This window comes from Anneissia japonica, unplaced genomic scaffold (assembly GCF_011630105.1).
Source record: "Anneissia japonica isolate Jap-2015-1 unplaced genomic scaffold, ASM1163010v1 scaffold19777_len1110_cov117, whole genome shotgun sequence".
Classification (NCBI taxonomy): Eukaryota; Metazoa; Echinodermata; class Crinoidea; order Comatulida; family Comatulidae; genus Anneissia; species Anneissia japonica.
In genome coordinates, this window is record NW_022749953.1 from 1 (window position 1) to 1,110 (window position 1,110).

The 1,110-nt window shown below is 35.8% G+C and overlaps 1 protein-coding gene across 1 annotated transcript; it reads left to right on the forward strand.

The window, feature by feature from the left end:
- Nucleotides 1-6: 6 nt before the first annotated feature.
- Nucleotides 7-1,104, forward strand: LOC117121238. The gene is made up of 2 exons (XM_033266372.1): nucleotides 7-288; nucleotides 371-1,104. The coding sequence occupies exons 1-2, from the start codon at nucleotides 39-41 to the stop codon at nucleotides 880-882; spliced, it is 762 nt and encodes a 253-aa protein (XP_033122263.1). The 5' UTR covers nucleotides 7-38; the 3' UTR covers nucleotides 883-1,104.
- Nucleotides 1,105-1,110: the final 6 nt, after the last annotated feature.

Here is a 1,110-nt window from a genome sequence, read left to right on the forward strand (position 1 = left end):
CAGATGCAGACATCAATACTTTTGACATTGAAATCCTGATGACATTGATTCGTTACTGTTGTAGATTCACGTATCCCGATGACGACTGGGAACAACCGGATAAAATAGATAATCCCGAACTCGCAAATCTTATCCGCATCCAACAGTATAAAAACACTAAATTAGATCGGAATACAAGTTGTAAAATACCAGCCAAGGATTTTGATGAGGAGTGGAAAGAAGTAAAAGAAATTCTCTTGGATCTTGGTGTTCCCTCTAACGACATCGAAGACATTCGCCTTAGAAAAGGTAAATATTAAATGAATAAAATTCGTATCATATAAGGTTCTCTTATTGTTCTCTTTTAACTTTCCTCTTTTCTATTCAATAGGTTTTGATAAGACTGCCATTCAAGAAATACAGAACTTCCAAACGATCATGTTACTTGTTGTTGGCCTTGGTACACATGTGATGAGGAAGTACTTTCTACGAGTTCACAATCTGAAAGAGGGAGATGTTGGGCAGTTTCTGATGAGTATGAAAAGTAGCTTTACAAAAGAAGCAAGGTTGTTTAGAGACCAGAAGAACAAAATGTTTACACCAAATGCAAACATTAATGACTTTGATATTTCAATCATGATCAAAATCATTCGCTACTGCCACTGCGGCAATCCACTTCCGGATTCGTTTTGGTTACAACCAGATGAAAAGCTTGACAGCGAACTTACAAATTTTGTTCGTATCCAGCAATTTAGAAATACAAAGTTTGCCCACACAGCGAGTCCAAGGATGTCAACAAAGGAGTTTGATGTTGAATGGAAGAATCTGACGTCCATATTCCAAGGAGTTGGAGTTTCAATGGAAGATATTGATCAATATAAACGAATTCGATTATCAATCTAACTTGAATAATACCAACCATCAGTTTTGGCACATTACTGCACATGCTTGGATTTGATTTTCTGTATGTCTGTATGTCACCTAAAACTAAATGTAAATATATAAACTAATGTATATAATAATACGAAGTACAAATGTTTTTCTATATAACCCAAATTTACCTTCTGTGATTTCGACCCCAAGCTGTGAACACTCATTATATGGAAGGTGTCACCGGTTCTACAGACAAAA

Excerpts from the sequence above, each read along its gene's own strand:
- LOC117121238 (XM_033266372.1), top strand. The coding sequence starts at position 39 with ATGACATTGATTCGTTACTGTTGTAGATTCACGTATCCCGATGACGAC. Across the intron at positions 289-370 it reads AGACATTCGCCTTAGAAAAG|GTTTTGATAAGACTGCCATT; the intron begins GTAAATATTAAA and ends TCTATTCAATAG.